The 17,609-nt window shown below is 40.1% G+C and overlaps 2 protein-coding genes across 2 annotated transcripts in view; one reads left to right on the forward strand and one right to left on the reverse strand.

Moving 5' to 3' along the window:
* NVL (nuclear VCP like) overlaps positions 1 to 6,900 on the reverse strand; it is a 42,777-nt gene extending 35,877 nt beyond the window's left edge. The window contains exons 1-9 of the mRNA XM_065631234.1: positions 6,812 to 6,900; positions 5,177 to 5,250; positions 3,992 to 4,044; positions 3,806 to 3,902; positions 2,843 to 2,897; positions 2,050 to 2,316; positions 853 to 979; positions 482 to 558; positions 57 to 191 (exon numbers count right to left, since the gene is read on the reverse strand). Of these exons, the coding sequence (XP_065487306.1) occupies positions 57 to 191; positions 482 to 558; positions 853 to 979; positions 2,050 to 2,316; positions 2,843 to 2,897; positions 3,806 to 3,902; positions 3,992 to 4,044; positions 5,177 to 5,250; positions 6,812 to 6,868 (942 nt within the window). The 5' untranslated portion in view covers positions 6,869 to 6,900. The remainder of the gene's footprint in view (positions 1 to 56; positions 192 to 481; positions 559 to 852; positions 980 to 2,049; positions 2,317 to 2,842; positions 2,898 to 3,805; positions 3,903 to 3,991; positions 4,045 to 5,176; positions 5,251 to 6,811) is intronic.
* Positions 6,901 to 7,698: 798 nt separating this feature from the next.
* On the forward strand, positions 7,699 to 16,242 carry CNIH4 (cornichon family member 4). Its single transcript, XM_065631915.1, has 5 exons — positions 7,699 to 7,950; positions 9,355 to 9,423; positions 10,396 to 10,508; positions 15,308 to 15,448; positions 16,041 to 16,242. Exons 1-5 carry the CDS (start codon positions 7,882 to 7,884, stop codon positions 16,066 to 16,068), a joined length of 420 nt encoding a protein of 139 aa, XP_065487987.1. The 5' UTR covers positions 7,699 to 7,881; the 3' UTR covers positions 16,069 to 16,242.
* The last annotated feature ends 1,367 nt before the right edge of the window (positions 16,243 to 17,609 follow it).

Consider the following 17,609-nt stretch of genomic DNA (forward strand, 5'->3'; position numbering starts at 1 on the left):
TCGTTTCTCTCTAAGTAGAATTGAGAAACAGAAGTGTAAATGTAAAGCTAACTCACCCCAGCAATTGCCTGTGCAAGCAGCGTCTTGCCACATCCTGGAGGTCCATGTAAAAGAAAACCGCGAGGTGGAACCACACCTAAGTGGTTATAAACTTCGGGATGACGGACATGAATGAGCATCTTGCATATTTCCTATTAAGGACAAAAGAGACCTCCATTTAAATTGAAGAAATTAGTATTATAGATTGCTACTATGATAAACAGGCCAAAATAAAGGTAAGTTCTGTTTATTAATATAATCTCAGTGACTGCTTTCAAATAGATTTGCCAAAGAAAAAAAAAAACCCAAAACATTGTTGCTGTTGCTATAAGCAGCTATTCTCAGTGCCATGCAGACTAATTCTGCCAGATTTTGTTTGTCATGTTTCATGTGACATTTTATTCAGAGCATTCTGTGTCTCACAATAAAAAATTTCACTAACCTGTAAAGTTTCATCATTGCCTCCTACGTCCTCAAATGTCACTGAAGGCTGGTAAAGCTCTGGTCCCTTACTTCTAACTGTAAAAGAGGAAAAAACACGCAAATTTAGACATGGCATGATAGTAAGTTGCTAACACCAAACAAGAAAGAACTCAGCCTAAGCAATTATCTAAGTACATGGGGCAGTATTATTTTTTGGTAGTAGACACAGGACTGGAATATTGATTAGTACAACATTAAGACTAAATTTCTTAACGAAATGCTCAAGGCCACTTTTCCGCACCTCAGTGTAAAACACTTTCCTGGTAATGGGATTCCACAGTCAAAAACCACACGTTTGTTTGGAGCAGCAGGCCAAAAATAACTTCTCACCTTTCTCTTTAAGTAAGACAGCCTCAATTTCTCCATCTACGTCTGGAAATTCTTCTTTTTTTCTTTTTGTTCTCTTACCCTTTGTCTTCTTTCTTTCACTCTCCAAGACAGAAAAATCTGTTGATTTCTAGGGCATAAAACCACAATTATATATACAAAATCTTCCAAGTCAGTGAATTTCTACAAATAGTTAACAAAATGTGTAGGTGTCTATGATGGTTAACTTATACACGTTATATGAATAAAGACCAGCAAGGCAGGAATTCAACTTCTCCTTTTTGTAGAAAATCCTTTTTTTACATAGGATTTGCCTTTTTTTTTAAAGGGTTGATTACATTAGTCACTTTTTTGCTAAGGGTACATACTTATAAACAAAAAAAACCCAAACACCCCTCCGCCCCCCCCAAAAAAACCAAACCCACTAACTAAAAACCAGACGCCAGTTATTTGCATACCAAAAAGCAATCTACTTCGAGCATGAATGAAACCGTATGAATGTATTTACTCAACAGAAACAATTTTTATGAAGTCATGAGTGGCTGTAAGAAGATATTTAGTGCTGACACAAGTTAACTGCATGTAAGAAAAGGACTAATACAGGAGAAAAGAAATAAAGAGGTTCAATGATTAAAGCTGGTTTTGTTCACGTTTTTTGTTTTGGTTCATTTTTTTTAGAATACAGTATGGCTACAGCAAGCCATGTGCTTCCTGACTAGTTAGGCTGCTCACTGGCAAACAGAATAAATAACAGCTAAGTTCCATTTATCTTTCTCTCAGTATGGGTACTAATCTGGGTCTCCCTAATACCAAGCACAGCATTTTCCTCAAAAAATATGGAGGAAATACATAATTTTGTGACTTCGTACCTCTCATATAAACATGCTTGAAATGGGCCAGAAGGTTCAAAAATTGCTTCTGGCACAGCAGAGCAATGGGCTAAGCCCTTTCTTCTTCAGAAACCAAGCTAAAAAACAAGTACTCTACGGGGCTTAAGCCCGTCTTTCCTTCCTGTTTAACATGTTCACTGTCTTTAAACACAGCATGCACGTTTGTAATACAAATAATACATTCTACAAATCCAGAAAGACAGACAGTCCTTTTGGTCTCAGTATCACCCTTCAAAGGCCCGTCAAATTACACAGGAAATTACATTTAGAATTGCTACTTAAATCACACTGGGTTTGTAAAACACGATACCTCAGAAATCAGTTTCTTTCCATCTCCTTCTCCATCCTCAGAAAGGTCAATGAAAAAGTCTTTTCCACACGGAGTTTTATCAATGAACCAGCCACCTTCAGAGACGCGTGTTTCAACTCGCGTTCCTGGTGCGACGGTGCTTGTTTGAGGTGCTGTTCGCACAGGAGGGGGAGTTTCCACCAGCTCATTTTTTGGAGTGGTTGGAACAGAATCAGGATTTCCTTTCTTGTATAAGCTCAGCAGGGAACTGTTCATATGATTTGCAAACTGCAGGTTCGTATATTTTAAAAGAAAATAAACATGTTATAACTTGGATTATATATATTAAGAGGCCAGCAAAAACTTCATAAACACCATTTAGCATTATCCCTGCTGGAAAAAGTAGTCATGCACCTTCCAACACGCTCCTCTGAAAATCAAATGACTGCACACAAAGCTACATCTGCTGGTTGAAGAGGCAAAAGCGTTTGCAATTTACCCTGAAAAGAGCTCTGTTAATTGAGAGTCACTTCTTTTAGTAATAGCCAGATATATCAGTTCCTTCAATAATTTCATAGCCAAGTCTTTCGGGCCCTCACTTTGCTTTCTTGCAAAGTGATTCCTCGACACAAGTTCTTCCTTTTTCTTCAGAAAACAGCCTCGTTTTAGCTCTATAGATTCCCAGCTGGAATTGCCAACTCCGACTATATCTCATCTTCATCTCCACTTTCAAACTCTCCAAATGCATTGCAATCTCACAACACAGAATTGTGTATTATGCAAATATAAACAAACATAATAAAATACAACTTACTAGATCTTCTGGGTAATCATCATAATCAGAGTCATCTGTGGCACTTCCTGCAGTCCTTTACATGGAAGGAAGACAAAAACTATTAATGTTTCAGAGCAGAACTGCAGATGAGACACCCACAAAACAAAACAAATGCAATTTCCACAACGTTGTTCCCCACAACCATGATATGTAGCCAAATGGGGACAAACTCCTGACTAGCATGCTCTAAATTTACTACTATGAAGAGTTAAAAAAACCCCATCCTTTCTAAGTCCATGATGAGTTGGATCAACTTGGCAATCTTGCTGAAAGACAGTCCTAAAAAAAACTGAGGGAGGACCAATCTGATTCAGTTCACCTAGAGATCACACAGTCACCAATGCTGGCACAAGGAAAGCAGCATTAAAGCAAATCACTGCTGAACTAGACTAGTCCTTCTGACTACAATGTCCTAATCTCCCATGAGACCCTTAATATCTATCACAGGTTAGAGAAACCAGAATGGTCCATGAGACCATGCACAAGGTTAGGAGTCAGGAAATCTTAACTCTAGTCTCGTACTCCGTGGTGATTTACTCTGCATAGCCTGTCTTGTAGTCTTGTCTCTCAGATTTAGCTAATATGTCTCACATTCAAGAAAGATTAAGAACAAAACAAAACAAAGGAAGTGAATCACATGAGGATGGGGGCCTTATGTGAAAACTATCAAGGAAGTCCCCAAGGATATCCACTAATTCAGGGCTGTATGTTCCCCATAACAGAGAAACCACAATTAGCTCCAGTATCTGCTCATCTTCAGTGAAAAAAGTGCTTCCATTAACTACAGGCAGTTTCTGATGAAGACAAGCCAATGGGAAATCAAGGATTTATCTGTAACCTTGAAACTATCAAAATGCAGTAATATGAACACAGAAAGCTTCAAAGAAATGCTAAATACTAATGGCATTAGTAAAGTAATCTAATGGTAAAAATTGTTCTTACTCATTTTTCTCTTGTTGTCTTGCTCTTTTTGCCACATGTTCAGCTTCTAAAACTGCTAAATCTTCACGTTCTTTTTCATTACTGATTATTCCAAACACTGAAAGAAAAAGTTTAAAACATGTTAAAAAAATAGCCAAAGCATAATCAAAGAATTTGACGTCTTGGACACAATACTAACAGAACTACCTTTTTCAACTTGTATTCTAAAAGCATTTCTTTTTCTTCGTCCATAATCTGCACTGAAAAAAGCAAAATAAACAGGTTATATCAATTGCTCTCCCCCCTCAAAATAAATACATTGTAAATTGATACTCATGCTTCTACATAAGTTCTTATCAAAAACCAACTAGGTGAAAACATGATTGTTGTTTTCTTAAGCCTGGAATAGTTCAATCACTGTGATGAAACAAACCCACTAAACTATACTGGTCTCCAAAGGTATGTTTTGTAAAAATTATCAAGGTCCTCTAACTGTAGATATAGAGAAGCAGCAACGTGCACATGAGCACACTGGATTCTATTTCACAACACTACCAATTCTTTAATTTCAGTTCCGACAAGAACATACGGACACAGGACTACAGTCTAGAAAGGACAGTTCAGCAAAGAATAACTGTGATGATTAATAAGTCAGTATGAGAAAATCTGATTCAATGAACATCCTTCAATGCAAACAGAAGTCATCGACCTTCTGCCTTCACTTCCTGTGGTTATATTTATTTGCTTTTATACAATAGCTGACAGAGAACAAACAAAACAAAACAAAACCCCAAGACCTGTAACCATCCTAAGCAAGGGCTTTGGCTCCCTTTCTCTAACAAGGCACAAATAAATAGACTCTGCAAACATAAATTAAGACACTTCTCCACCTTCATTAACGCACACACCCGCCAATGACCTACTGAAATATAATCTTGCTCCTCACCCAAAAAAGCACAGCAGCCTAAAAATAATTCAACTGACTGTCCTGCTGAGCAACTGAGCAAGATTAAGTGTCTTACTGAATCCCACATCTCCCCTATCTGCCTGCACTGAAGTGTTATTTTCCCTCATATTTTAAGTCCACTGGGGTAAGGACCAAGATGCTGTAATGGATCTGTAGCTGTTTAATTTAAAAACAAACAAAAAACCCCACAAACCAAAACTAGATCTTAACATGCCAATGCATTAATAAAGTATTAGTTACCAGATATATTGGCAGAGGAAAATACTGGAGTGGAAATGATGTTATTGTTTCAATCACCCTCAACAACTAGTACTGAAGTTAACATAAAGACAACTAAATTTTTTATTAAAAAGACACAAATGGAAAATGACAAAATATATTCTATATTTTGAATGTAGAATGTAAGAATACAAATCTTTGCTCACCTGTAGGTTTTCTGCAAATCAGATGCTAGAATTCCAATGTCAACATACTGGCCACATTTACTACTTGCAAGATACTGAAATGAAGAATTTTAAGCGGTGAATAAGATCTTTGTCAATCACTTCACCAGAACAGCTAGATCAAATACACCTATTTAAACTCCACTCTTCTTAGAAGTCAAAATGAAAATCAGAAACAGCTTCGAACTGCCTTGGAACACACTAGAGAGTATTGCCCAATGAAATGGAAAATGCTTATTAAGACACAAATAACTAGCCAGATACGTTTCCCAGGGAAAAGGAGTATAGTGTATTTTGGTGCTTCAGTGACTTCTGCTGGTGCAACTCCATGGTTTTTATTTAGTAAGAAAGATGACTTTGCAACCCACACATCATCTTATTGTCATTCCTTCTATAGTTCTTGGTTTCTCTCCATTAATCTCCTTTTGGTTTAGATCTCCTACTCTAACAATGAAACAATTTACATCAATTAGTATGGACACTGTCATAATAACCTCTTCTAGAGTATTCTTTGAAATATCTTGTAAAGTATATGCATGAAAGTTAATTCTACCATGCCTTTTTTTTTCTGACAGCAGCTGATCCAACCCATTTGCAAATCACTATTATGAAGTGTGAGGAAATGTACTAAATTTCAGGTACAACTGTGCTCCATTTGCTTTCTTCCCCCACTCTCCAAATTAGGAGTGAGAACGAGTTCCAACACTGTAATGGTGGACTCCTTCTTAAAAAAAATAAAACGGAGACAGAGAATGTCCCTAAAAGATAAGGTATCACAAATGTCACAGCAAGGAGAATTTCAAAATCTCATTGAAATTAATACCTCTATTTAAAACATTAAAATTGCTTAAAATTAAACACAGAATGATTTTTTAAAATGATGTTACACCTCACATCATCAATGGGCAGCCACTGACCTGCAGAAAATACCCAGCCTACCATAAATCCAGCTGGCTCTTCCATTTCAGAATAGCCAAGCCACAGTCACTGTGATCTTGTAAAGGAAAACAGACAAAGTTCCCTCAAGCAGCCACTCACATTTTAAGGAATTAGAAGTGGACGTCACTTACACACAAAAGAAAAGGCGTTTAATTTGTAAAGCCACCACAAATATTCACAAAATGTAACACAGCACTGTGCCACCTGAGGGAATCACTGTTCTCCCCACCCTTCGGATTTGTATCACGGAAGTAATCACACTTTTTCCCTTTCTTCACTCCTTTAATATAATAGATTTCCAAATGTAAATGTTTCCAAACGTAAACACTTCAAATTTGCCTATATCTACCAAGGGTGTGGTTTTTTTGGATTATTCATTTCACACTGGAAAGTGCGGTCAGCTTCGGGATCAGAAGTGCTGGAAAGGACGGAGGAAAGCAACAAAACAAACAAACAGAAAAGAAAAATAAGACCTTTTTAAAGGTCTTCCCGGAGTCTGTTTAGAGCCCTGAGAGACAAGGCCGGGTCCGGGCCGCCGCTGCCGTTCCCTCCCGCACCTGCGCGGGCCGGACGCTCAAGGCCCCTCTCAGCGAGACGGGGGAACCGCGGGGAGCGGCCCCCGACCCGCCTCGTGCCGGTGCCGCCACGCGGGAACCGCCGCCGCGTGCCCGCCGGTACCTGCTTCACACGCTGCTTCAGCCGCAGGTCCACGAAGTGCCCCGGCCGGCTCCGCATCGCCGCCCGCCGCCACCCGGACCGAGGGCCTCCCCGCGGGACCAGGGGCTGGCCGAGCGCTTCGCCTGCGCGGGGCGGCCGGGCGGGAACCGTGCGCAGGCGGCGGCCGGGTGGGAATTGTGCGCAGGCAGGGCCCAGGCGCCTCAGCCACGCCGCCGTAGGCCCCCTTCCAACTGCACGTCAGTACCGGCAAACCGCCCCGGCGGGGGTGTGTGCTGCTCTGGGCGCTCCTGCCTCTGACCCTCCGAACCGCTAATTCGGTTTCAAAAGGCTGCGTGAGATCCCAGGCACCGCTACCGCAGCACCCTCACGAAGAGCAGGGACTCTGCCCTGGTGAGACCGCATCTGGAATATCGTGTGCAGTTCTGGGCCCTTCAGTTCAGGAAGGACAGGGAACTGCTGGAGAGAGTCCAGCGCAGGGCAACGAAGATGATGGAGTGGAGCATCTCCCGTGTGAGGAAAGGCTGAGGGAGCTGGGGCTCTTTAGCTTGGAGAAGAGGAGACTGAGGGGTGACCTCGTTAATGTTTATAAATATATAAAGAGTGAGTGTCAGGAGGATGGAGCCAGGCTCTTCTCGGTGACAACCAATGATAGGACAAGGGGCAGTGGGTATAAACTGGAACACAGGAGGTTCCACTTAAATATGAGAAGAAACTTCTTCTCAGTGAGGGTGCCAGAGCACTGGAACAGGCTGCCCAGGGAGGTTGTGGAGTCTCCTTCTCTGGAGACATTCAAACCCGCCTGGACGCCTTCCTGTGTAACCTCATCTGGGTGTTCCTGCTCCGGTGGGGGGATTGGACTGGATGATCCTTGAGGTCCCTTCCAGTCCCTGACATCCTGTGACTCTGTGACACGCCCGCATTGTCACCACTGGGCCGCCACACCGGGGAGACGGGGGCTGGCGCAAGGACTCCATTTCCCAGCATGCAGTGCGGCGGGGCGGGGCTCGGCGCGGCGCTGCCCGGCGAGGGGAGCGGCGTACGGCGGCCGGGACGGCGGCGGCCGCGGCGGGATGGAGTCGGTGGTCTTCATCTTCTCGCTCATTGACAACTGCGCCCTCATCTTCCTCTCCGTCTACTTCGTATCCTTCTCCTCCGGGGCCGCGGGGCGCCCGGGGTGGGCAGGGTTGGGGGGACCGAGGAGGGCCGGGCCCGTTGAGGCGCCGCTGAGGGCGGGCGAGCGGGGCCGGAGCCGCCGGGCGGGCGGTGGGTTGGGGGTGGTGGGGCCTGAGGGCCTGTGCTGGGTAGTGGCCGTTAGCGGGGGGCGGCAACCCCCGGGATCCGGCGGGGAGGTGATGGGGGGGAACGGCGGGTGATTCAGTGCCTCAAATATGTTCCCTCCCTCCCGGGCTGGGGCTCGGGCGGCCGCAGGCTGCCCCGGCAGAGACACCTTGCCGCGCCTCAAGTGCTGCGTGCTCGGCGTTGGTGGGGAGGAAGGGGAGTCGAAGCGGGCTTCACACCCCCAGAAACTACACAGGCCTGAAAAAATACAGCCAGACGACAGTCCCTTAATTGTGAGGTTACCCGACTCTATTTTAGATGTGAGCTTATAGGTGGGAAACTCTGAGTTCCTCGACAGTGTTTCCATGTTTGTTACAAACTTGCCTGCGGTTTTTGCTGTCTGGTATTGTTAGAATGTCAAGGCACTGATTTGGCTTCTAATTTTTTCCCTGAATAAAAGAGAATTTGCTCTCCTACTCTTTTAAATCATGGTGATATTTCAGAATCTACCCGCTTCCAACAGAAAAATGTGTAGAAGCACTTGAAAGAAATTAATCTTAGAAGGAGAGGTTATTGGTTGAAAAATGAAAATAGTAATACTTTACCTATTTTGGGGGAAATAGAAAGAATCTCGTGCTTTTTCTTTTTTTAAAAATTTTTTGAGAAAAGGAGCATGGGCTTTACAGGACATAGCATGATGATGTGCACACGTGCATGCTAAGCCTTTTTTGAGAGGACTTTTCTGTCTGAAATCTTCCTATTTCCATTGCTGAAAGTTCATCTGACAATGATGTTGCCTGTTTATTTCCCAGCAAACTATGAATTAATCCAGTGTTTCTGTAAATGTAAAAAAGTAGATTCACTTCTTAAAACTACACTGTTTGACTTTATTGTGAGTTTAAAAGGTGCATTAAGTTCTTCTTCCTTTTAAGTTCTGGTTTCGAGTGTTGCAGTAATAATTCAGGTGCTAAAAATATTGAGTTTGCCTTCCTGGTCTTTTTTAAGGGTTGAACTGAACTTTAGCACTTGTGCAACAGTTGCCATTGGAAAAACATAATAAAATCACTTGGCCTGATGATAAAATACGGTCTAACATTCTACCTAAAGTAGGAGAGAGTTGTAACTAATTGAGTGCCTTTGACAGGTCAGCTATAGAACAAGATAGTCTATGCTGAGAGCAGAGTGCTCTCCCCAATTTATTGGATAAAGATAAAGCTTTGTGTATTCTGAGTTACCATACGATTTTTCCTTATCTTGGACTTCAGATAATTACACTGTCAGATTTGGAATGTGACTACATTAATGCTAGATCATGCTGCTCAAAGCTCAATAAAGTAAATTGTTCTTCTTTGCATTTAATGTGTTTTAAGAAAAGAGTCCATCTTAGCATTACAAATAACAGGGGTATAATGTATATCTAAAGAGACTTGATTGTCAAGATTTTGCATGTATTGTTCATTTCCATCTGCTCGTCTTTTTCGGATGCCTGTCTTTCAGCAAATTCAGTCACGAAAGGCTGTTCTTCTGACCCTCAGTGCTCCCTGTGCTTTCATTCTTCTTGTTGTGCCACACTAAGGCTGTCTACTCGTGACTGAACTCTGGGATCTTTATAGCAACTTTCTCCAATGCTTTTGTATAGTTTCTAGCCTCTCTTGAACACAGAGAGTTTTAAAGTGATAAGGAGAAGTACCATTTTAACCAAATCTGCTTAAAAATTATTTCATTAAATCAATGTGGCCTTCCAGCATGGGTTTTCACTTTGATTTAAAGATATTTTCTTTCTTAATGTAAGAGAGAATGCTACAGGATATCAAGTCAAAAATGTGTTATTGCCAGGGGCTGACCCAGTTTAACTATGTCAGTTTTCACATTGATCGGTTCCATGCCTGAGGAGGTTTGCATGTCCTGTGTCTGTGCAGATTTTAATTATCTGCTTCTCTGATTCCTAAATCCGATGTTCTCTGCAGTGATTTCAAATGAACACTGTCTATTTAACTAGTTTTCTTAAATGCTTGTGTAATACAGTTGTGTTCAAATGCAACTTCTCTCTAGAATTTTTTGTAGTGCTTAGTTGAAGTACCTGTTTTATAATATCTTAGGGCCAGGTTTCTCGCTTACTCACATGGAATCTGTCTCAAAGCTTTAGTTTCCCCACATGGTGCTGAAATCACATGAACTTTCTTCTTCCATGAATTTTCTGTCTGAGTTTGAATAGAATCCGATGAAAGTTCTATGTAGATTTTTTTTTTTCAGAAATGAATTTACATTTGTGCATTTTAACTTTTTTTTTTCTTCCCTTTTTACAGTGGGTGGTCCCTGAGGTGATCGGCCATGCTGTTGTAACTGTATTAATGCTTATTTCATTGCACTGGTTCATCTTTCTCCTTAATTTGCCAGTAGCAACGTGGAATATATATAGGTAAGTGCAAAGGAGTTTGCTTGCCTTTTTTTTTTCCCCCCCTACTGTTACTACTTTAGCTTTAAGTGTAGTATGAAGGTTAAGTGATATATCATTATGAGATGGTTCAGTTGTGTTCTTGAGCTGCTAACAGTCGTCATGGATCTGACTAACATAAAACTCTCCTCTCCTTGCAATTAAAACTACGAGAAACCCAACAGAGTAAAGGAGGTGAAGCTTTTGGCCTTGCCATGCGTTGTCACTAGCGCTCAGGAATCGTGATTTTTTGAGTCATTCCCAAGTTCATAGGAAATAATATCATGTTAATTGGGATCATGACATAGTGCTGCAAACGTAGTTTTTAACGTTTGCGCCTACATGCCTGACAGAGCTATCAGCATAAAAGTAGTTAGGTCAGCATGGCTGGTGGCTCTAAAGTCATTGGGCTGTGGTTTTATCCCTGCACCCTCTTTCATTACTGTCTTGTCTCTCTCCCTCATATGCATTGGTTTTGGTCCCGCATCTTGCCTCTTAGTATTTGGGAAGGTTTACAGATTTTTCGTTTTACGACAACTGTCAGTGTTACTGGTCTTTGTATGCTGGGCCATCCACCACTTTGGAATGGTTTACTTAAGGGGTTTCCATGTGGCAACGTTGCTACTGTCGGTTCAAAAATGTTCTTTTTCTTTTGTATCATTTGATATGCAGAGAATTGAACCTTTACAGGTGTTATGCTAATGAAAACTGGGTGTGGATATGTCACAAGTTATCTCTAATCACTGTACTACAGGAAGTCCAAAAGACCACAAGTTTAAGATAGAGGTATGAAAAGTTGGCTGTAATTCTTGTTTGCCTGAGCCTGCTAAGGCTAACTATTTGCAGGGTTTGCTCAAGTTTTTGATAAAATTAAAGAGGTTTCATATCACTCATTATAAAGAAGTTGAGGAGCCCTTTACTGATAACCTCGTTGTTCTTGGGCAAAATAACGATGCATTGATCACCCTCGTTTCCTACAAAGCTGCTAGCAAAGCCTTAACCTATTTCTAAGGTAGAGTAACATGAGATAGTCTAACTCGTATGCATAATAAACAAATTGTTGCCTAAATGCACACACATAGGGATAGTTTTGTTTGGCCATTCATATGTGCAACTGGATTACACACTGTTAGACAAAATGACCAGTGTTCTCCTTGATATCCGCTGGCAAGTATGGAGTTTGATATTTCATTTAGGCTGGCTTGTTTCTACAGATACACTAGAGAGATAATTTTCTTTGAAGTTTTGAAGATTTATTGTACTGGTCAGCCCTTTGCTGCTTCCTTTTGCTTACTTCTGTTAATGTTTGAAGTAGCCACTTGCTTTCCCTTCTAAACCGGATCAGAGAGAATTTTAAAAGATACAATTATTTCTCTTTCCACACTTCAGGCAGTAAGCTTTGACTGCTGTTTTGAGTCGACAGCTCTCATTTTATACTTGTTGTACATGAGGTAGGCATTTGAATATCCTAAAATCCAGTATTGTTTCCTCAATTTTAGATGTGCAGTGTAGGCAATAAATGAGTATAACAATATGACACTTTGCCTGTCTTGCAGCAAAAAGTCAAAACGTTAAGCCTGTGTTGCTAATCCTACCTTCTTTCTGAGGACTGAGGAGTTTCACCCACGTTAATAGCCTGGACTATCCCATCTACAGGGAAGGAGTTAAAGGTCTGCAAAAGCAAGTGTATTGTTTAGCATTATAAAGGAAATCTGATTATTTAGGATAGAATTTACATTTGACCCTGTGCTCAATGGACAAAACGTATGATAGGCAGAAAACTGGTGGACTGTAAAGTAATTTGGATACACTGAAGAAAGGAGGAGGTGTCAATTACTAAACTGGGATTAAGTAGGAACAGATGAAGTGTGAACCCATTATCACGAGCTGCAAACTTACAGCATCAGCTGAATGTGTTTGAATCTTCTTCGTATGTTATACAGGGTGTTTCAAAAAGATGGATCCAATTTCAAAGCAGTATATTTCACGATGGCAACATGTTACAATTACACAAAAATTTACAAGTGGTTTAATGAGTTATCAAGCCGTAATAATTTGAAACTCTATGCCCCACCCTTTCAAGTGGGAAGAGTTTCATTTGTGGGCAGTTTGTGGTTGCAGAGATATAGTGATTCCAAATTGGGTCCATCTTTTTGAAACACCCTGTAGTATTTCAAGAAGCAATTTCTGGAGTGTTGCTGTACGTTACTTCAGAAAGGTTTAAGGTTATCGTTCCACTCCAAGATGAGTACAGAAATCAAAATAATAGTGTCGAGATTGAAGAAGTCTGTGCTTTGTAGTATATCTAAGTGATAATAGAGAGAAAGGTGGAATAATAATTCCTTCCCTTTATTCTCTTTCCTTCAAAACGTGCTTAATCTTGATGAGTTAATGGCGCAGTTTCAGGCAGTACTGGCTTAATTTACTAATTGTCTCAATGATTTCAGTGGGAGTAGAGATGTTTTGTGTGAAGGGGGCATCAGAAACAAATCCTAGGGAAGATAAATCAGTCAAAAACAGCATCAGGGGAGACTTTTAAAGTCACAGCATGTTTATTGTAACATCCTACTGGCCTTGTTCAGCATAGTCAGATGCTCATTTAATTTGGTTTATTTTTTGCTGAATTTTGTAGTGGCTCATAGAGTCTCCAGTGAGACGTAGTTTTGTCTTACATTCTCCTTGTTTTACAATGAGATATCAAAGCAGCTTATTTGGAATCTAACCATATTTCAAAATAGATTTTTTTTTTTAAGTATTTCTTAGACCTGCTGCTATGTAAAAGAAGCAAGAATTTCAAAGAAAATGTTGAATGTGATTAGACAAAAGAAAGCAACTCTTTAAAAACTTGTTAAACACTTCCCTTTCTTCTTTGTTATATAGACATGCTTGAGACAATAGGTCAAAATAATGTGATTCTTGTTGTGCCTTCAAATAGATTATACCGCTCTTAAAACTGAAGGAGTTAAAAAAAAAATCTTTGAAATACAGTGGAAATTCTGACCAGGACTAACATATCCCTTACAAAATTGCATAATCTAGAGGGAAATGTCCTGTTGCTGTGGCAGCTCCTTCCACTAAATGGAGATACTGGAGGCTCTAATGTGTATATTCACTAAAGCCGATGGTTTTCTTATTCTGTGTGGGTTTGCTGCCGAAGTTTTTTACTGTTTAGAGTACGACAACTGGCTTAGATTGTGTTTGTCAGCATCTAGAGTCACTGTGTCCATGACTACAGTTCCTTAGAGGTATAATACAAACTGTACTAGCTTGTGGATCTCTTGGAAAAACTACCTTTCAACTTCCACAAGCTTTAATTAAGTTGCATCATGTAAATGTTATCATTCTTCTTAAAAAGCAAAATTAATACATATTATCTATATAGCACTTGTGTCCTAGAGATATAAGAAAACTATGCACTCTATTTCTAGTATAAATTGGTTCAGGAAACTTGTTCTTTCTTTTATTCCAATAAAATGCATTACGTTTCCAGTAATTGGACAATAATTTGTATTATAATACTAAAAATACAATAGCTTAACTTCAATTTGAGAGACTTTCAAACTGTAATTATGTCACATAAACTATATTTAATGGGACATAATTGTCTTTGTTATTAATCAGATATGTTGCAGTGCTTTTTAATGCCTCTGTGAAAGAAATAAAAATAGTTAACTTTTTTTTTTGGTCTCCTGCTAGCAAACATCCTTGTTTCTTGTTCCCTTCCATCCCAGTTGTGGAAATGAATGTTCTAAGAGGTGGGGGAGTGCCTTTTGGAGTACAAGTGGTGCCATTCTTTTGAGTGGATAAAGAAAATCAAAAAGTGTTGTGTTCTGAGACTTTGCTTTTGCTCCAGATGCAAGACCAGAAGTTAAATTCCTGTGTAGAAAGAGTATTATGCCAGGAAGGTAGAACCTGTATGACATTTAAGTGAAATTATAATAGTGTTCTTGGCTGAGCTCATCTGGAGTGAGAACTTCATGTGCTTGCGTTTGCTTTCTTGAGAAATGCTTATGACAAAAGAACATGCTGCTTGTTGAATTTTCACAGGACATAAACATTTGTTTTCCTGGTTTTATTCTTCTTTTCCTACATTTCACTTTGTTTCACTCAATTTTTGTTCTTATGTGGGTTTCGACAATAGTACTTAACTTCTTCAGTTCTGCCCAGTCTCTTATCCCGTCACCTCAGTGTCTCTGCTGAGGTAACACAGGATGGTTGTGACAAATGGAATAACACACAGATCCTTCGTCTTGTCTTACGCTATCTCCTTTTGACCACTGGGTTTGTGGTATGTGTTGGGGTTTTTTAACCACTAATTCTTAGCTAAATTAATTATTTTCCAGTCCCTTTCATCTAATGCATCTTTCCACTGTGGGTGGATGTCTCCTTCATAACACCAAGTGACCACAAACAGCAACTAAAACGAACTGGAATCAGCTGTTACCTGGAAACTCCTCCATTTATACATGAGAAGCCGGGCTGATGCTTTTAGTACTTCTTGTCCTCTTTGTCTATGGGTTGGAGTGGCAGATACACGCAATATCCTGAAACTGAAATAGAGTTAAAAAGGAGCTCTCTTATGCTGAACTGTGATGCAACTCTTTAGAGGGAAGAGTCGCAAAACAAACAAACACCACAAAAGACACAAACCAAAAAACCCCAAACAAACAAAACTGTGCAAACTGTCGCCCTCCAGTTCCACTCCATAATGTTTTGATGACTATACTTCTGTGGTTTGTTTTGGTTTTTGTTTGTTTTTTTTTTTTTTTCTCTTAAACTTCCAGGTACATTATGGTGCCAAGTGGAAACATGGGGGTATTTGATCCCACAGAGATCCATAACCGAGGACAACTGAAATCGCACATGAAGGAGGCCATGATCAAACTCGGCTTTCATCTGCTCTGTTTCTTCATGTACCTTTACAGGTTAGTTTCAAAAATTGCTCTCAATGAACAAAGGAATTGTCTGCCAGCTATTTTAATCTCTTCTATTGTGCTAATGTAATTGCTGGTATTCATAAGTGTCTTATCTTTTTGCATCCTACTAAGCCTCTAATATATTTTGACAGCTATCTCCAGGCTCATTATATGCCTTTATTCTTTCTGATCAAACATCATTCGGAAACGCAGACTACTCCTTAATCTCAAAACCACACTAAGTACAATATAGAGAGTTACATTATTTCAGCACCTAGAATAAGTGGCCTATTTAGAATGGAAATCCTCTTAGGGAGCAAGTTTATTTTACAAAGTTCTGTTTTAGAAAATAAAGTTGATCTGGCTAAATTACAAATGGATGAGTTCTGTGCTGGGGCCACTTGCTGTGAGATGGAAGAACTGCTGTACTTGTGCTGCAGGATTACATCTGCAGTCCTTGTCTTCAGAAGCAAAGCACACAGCAGTTGTCTTGACTTTCTATTTCAGAATCGAGTGCAGTTCTCTCATGAAAGTGAAAGCTGTTCCTGCTTGCACGTGCCTCAGTAATCCTCTGGTCTCATGTTTTTCTGTTTTGTCACAGTATGATTCTGGCTTTGATAAATGATTGAGAAGTTGAAAAAGAACTATTAGCAGCCAAATTGGGTCATCACTCCTGTGACTGGTTGTGGAGCAGCAGACACCTTGCGAACATACCTAGATCAGTGTCGTCATGCAGTATATTTTTCCTCTTTGAACAAGAAGTATTTTTCTGTATTTTTAACATAAAATATTTTCAAAAGACATTGGATTTGTGTAGCAGTTGTTTTTGTTCCTTCACAACCTAGGCTGCTGCTTCTGTAAGATGAAATCCTTGCTTACAGAACTGATCTCACAGGAATTAAATGGTGAGAAGGCAAACTCATTTCAGCAGCATGGGCTGGTAATAGTGGTAGTTCCAAAACAAATTGAAGTGCAGCTCTGATGTGTCCTTCCTACTGAAAGGTGTGAGGATATGCCTCTGGCTGTCAAGCTGGCCTACTACAGCCTGGTTTGAAGCAGCACTTGGAACAGATTTCAAAGTCCAAGAGTAGCACAGCTTGCATCTTTCTGTTAGTGTTTTTTTTCCAGCTAAAAAGCAATGTAATAAAAGTTATGCTTTTCTCCATTTCTATCCCTCCCTCCAACAATCTCTATGAAGTCTTGTGTTTGAATGGATTAAGGTCCCTTTAGTGAAAGTGACACTTGTGTGTAAGAGTGAAAACCAGATAAATAAGAAACATGATTAATAGTTTTACCCTTCACTTCCCATTTTGTTGTTGAAATATATCATAGACCTCCATACAAAGTAAACATAACATTGCACCAGGGTTGGAGTTGGTTACAGAGCAAAAGACTATTGCGGTCACCGTTCCACAAACCTGCTGTGTCTGTATTCAGTGAGCTGAATCAAGAGTCCCTATAGCTTGGGGAGGGGGGTGGTCTGGTAACCCCAAAGCCAGTTGTCCCAATTCTGATGTGACTCTGCTTCAAAGACACCAGCAAACTGAATTCTTTTTGTGCAGCTCTTGCATTTACATAAGTATATAAACCCGATTTTGTACCCTCACTGTCCAATAACTGTCTTGAAATTTTTTTATATGTGCATAGAAACATGTTTTTTGAAACCAACATGTCAAGTGAAACATGTCAAAAATACAGCTCTGTAATTAAGTCCTAAAATATATGAGCCTTTCCTTCGTAAGTACTTGTTCTCTGGTGTATAGCTGTAGTTAGCAGATTGTTTTCATGGCCAGCAGTGAAAAGACAACACTGAAGCTTGATTTCTCTAGATACCTTGTGTTCAATATTTGTTCTAGGAAAAGTTTGGCTTTAAATTTATGATGGATGGAGTCCAAGTTCAGCTGTTGCAAGGATGGCAAACTGCTGAAAACTACGCTCATTAAAAATAACTAAGGAAACAGCTACCACAGCTGCATGCCACTGACTACTTGACACCACAAAAATCAAACTACAGAAAGTGCTGCCTTATAAAACTGAAATCCAGACAGGATATCGGTCTGGAAAATAGAAAAGCAAATAAAACTTTAAGAGAGTGGAAAGTCAGTAACTTTTGTAGCAGCTTATGTGGTAGGCAATTAACTTAATCTTATTTGTAAGTTAAAAAAAAACA

Source organism: Caloenas nicobarica, chromosome 3, assembly GCF_036013445.1.
Source record: "Caloenas nicobarica isolate bCalNic1 chromosome 3, bCalNic1.hap1, whole genome shotgun sequence".
Lineage (NCBI taxonomy): Eukaryota > Metazoa > Chordata > Aves > Columbiformes > Columbidae > Caloenas > Caloenas nicobarica.

What these genes read in the sequence shown, in the direction of transcription:
- CNIH4 (XM_065631915.1), top strand. Translation starts at nt 7,882, where the DNA reads ATGGAGTCGGTGGTCTTCATCTTCTCGCTCATTGACAACTGCGCCCTC. An exon ending in TCTTCCTCTCCGTCTACTTC is followed by an intron (nt 7,951 to 9,354) that starts GTATCCTTCTCC and finishes CTTGGACTTCAG; the next exon opens with ATAATTACACTGTCAGATTT. An exon ending in GCTGCTCAAAGCTCAATAAA is followed by an intron (nt 9,424 to 10,395) that starts GTAAATTGTTCT and finishes CCCTTTTTACAG; the next exon opens with TGGGTGGTCCCTGAGGTGAT.